The sequence below is a fragment of the Gavialis gangeticus genome, unplaced genomic scaffold, assembly GCF_001723915.1.
Source record: "Gavialis gangeticus isolate Ggan-Ray unplaced genomic scaffold, GavGan_comp1, whole genome shotgun sequence".
Classification (NCBI taxonomy): Eukaryota; Metazoa; Chordata; order Crocodylia; family Gavialidae; genus Gavialis; species Gavialis gangeticus.
The window spans coordinates 14,960,363-14,962,825 of NW_017729018.1; the positions used below are offsets into that span (position 1 = coordinate 14,960,363).

At 51.2% G+C, this 2,463-nt stretch overlaps 1 protein-coding gene across 1 annotated transcript in view; it reads right to left on the minus strand.

Annotated features, from left to right (window-relative positions):
* Positions 1-535: 535 nt before the first annotated feature.
* NWD1 (NACHT and WD repeat domain containing 1) overlaps positions 536-2,463 on the minus strand; it is a gene marked incomplete at its 5' end in the record, with an annotated part of 19,372 nt that continues 17,444 nt past the window's right edge. Inside the window, 1 exon segment of the mRNA XM_019513184.1 lies at positions 536-1,674. Within this exon segment, the coding sequence (XP_019368729.1) occupies positions 1,385-1,674 (290 nt within the window).

The window sequence follows — 2,463 nt, forward strand, 5'->3', positions numbered from 1 at the left end:
CCCGCCCCCGGCCCCGCACGCCACGCCCCGCTTCCGGCCGCGCCGCCGGCTTCCGGCGCCGCTATTACACTGGGCGGAGGCGGCGGCTCCAGATCGGGCCGTTTCTGCCCGAGGCGCCGCGTAAACTGAGGTAAGGGGCGCAGGGCCGCGCGCTCGGGTAGCTCCCGTGTCGCCCAGGCTGTCTGTGAACACCTGACACGTTTTATTCAAAACAAAGCAGAAGCCGCATCCATGACTCCGGCGTGGCCGGACCGCGGGGGAGCCCGGCTGCCCGTGGTGCGCTGGGCCGGGCGCGGAAGAGCTCGCTCGGCCCGGCGGGGCCTACGGGGCTGCCCGCAGCAGGCACTGGCCTTCTGGCGAGCGCTTGCGGCATCGGCTCCGGGCCCCGTTGCCTTGGTGAAATGCGGAGCGTCTTGTGTGTGGGCGGCAGCGGTACTGGGCTCTCTGGTACGTGCGTGTTTTTAAAGGGAAGCAGCGGTAATAGTCGGTGGCAAATATCGCAGCCCACACGGAACAGAACAGCTCGTTGGGAGTCGAGACTCTCTTATAAAGTTTATTAATAAAGTTATGCTGAAAGTTGTGTGGGGCAGGGAGGTGCACCCAAACTACATATAGATAAAACTTCCTCCTTTACTTTTAGGAGGAACTTATAGTATCCTAACAAACAACCGCTTAGAGCAAGGAACTCCACGCAGCAGCCTGCCGAACACTACCCTTGTAATCACAATCTTGTTGCCTTCTTAACTGTAATATATAACTCCTCCCTTTGGCTTCTATGCAGGGTGTATTTAGGAGCGAGGGGATTAGTGTCAGAAATCTGCTGCCGTTCTCTGTGTGCAGTCAGCGAGGGCTCATGGGGGTGGGAGTTTGCTCCTGCCACGATGGGCGTGTGAGCTACAGGCTCTGCGGAGCTTGTACGCACAGAACAGGTGTGCGCGACTCCTAGTGCAGGCCAGGCGGGGGGTGGCGGCTCACAACAGCAGGGGCTTGTGTGTACTCGTAACGCATGTTAACGGTTCAGCAGTCGGATGGGTTGACTCTGCTTCTGGTAAACAAGGTACTCGCATTAACAGTGCGCTAACCCATTAAAATCTAACGCAGCGCAGGCAGCGTCACTAGCACAGCACCCATGTTCCTTGTGCATTACTTGGCTGTTGCAGTGCAGCAGCACTAAGAAATCCTGAATGCTAACTGATCAAATATACTGGGAAATACTATGGTTAAGTTGGTTTTCTTTGTTGCATAGTGTAGGACTGAACAGAGAAGAGATCTAGTAACTCCCAAATTTAACCCCAGCTCTCCGCTTCGGACTTAAGTGGCTTGGCCTGAACACTTGATCTTGGGTCCCGAGGCTACGTCTTCCCAATCTGCTGCTTCACTCCTCTTACACAATTGCACAGCTCTGTGATGGCTTGTGGTTTTGAATCTGGTGTCTGGAGGCATTTCCTTGATTGCTGTGCTGCACTCTTGAATTTGCCTCTTCTCCCTTCCTGGATTTGACTATGCATGTTGCCTCCACATGCTGGAGTGGGTCATGCTGGTGGCTGCTGGACTGTCGGCAGTGGAACTTCTCACGAATGATATAGCCAAGATTTGTTGTTGCAACAAACCCATCAGCAGTTGGCACGATTCTTCTTGCAGTTGCATGCACAAAATGCACAGCCAGCAGAGCACCTGCAGGAGATGAAAGGGAAATGATTTGCAGCATAATACATTACCCTTGAAGGACAGGCGGCCCTGCCATTTTCCATAAATGGCTCCATAATTACTGGTGTTAATGTGAAGGAAGGGTGGAAGTTTGTCATCAGCTCCTTTAGACTGTAATAAGGATTGGGGTGGGTAATAGAAGCCTGTAAAGGATTTTGCCATAAAACTTGCAGAGATTAACTTGTTTTACAGGGTCATGGGTATGCTGCCCCGAAAGCACTTGCTACTGCACTATAACCTGCAGTGAAGAAAGTGCATTACTTATGGCTCCAGTAATGTTCTGGATTCCTGTCTGACAGATATGAAGGCAAGCCCCCTGTCACATCAGTTTAACAAAAGGAAATCTGCTAATCCAAACTGCAGAATACACAGCTGAAGTTAAACACCTTTGTTTAAACTAGCTGCCCATCCTTTGTGAAAGGATGACAAGTCACAAGCCTTATAACAATTGTGAACTTTATGCTTTAGCTTGTTATGTAACCCTGAAATAAGAGTGAGCACCCAACAGCATCTAACAGAGGAAAGGCAAGGAAAATGGAAGCGTGCATATTTTTCCCTTATGCCAGATATGATGTTCTTGCACTTATGTGGGCCTAAGCTTTTAGGATGAGTCTAAATACAGATTTTTAAGGTACCTTACACATGGACCCTGACAAGCCCTCGAGCAGCTTCCCTGCTGTAGAAAGTACTACATCTATGGCAGAAACTACAGACACTAGCGTCACTGGCTAGTCCAGGGGTGGGCAAAATGTGGCC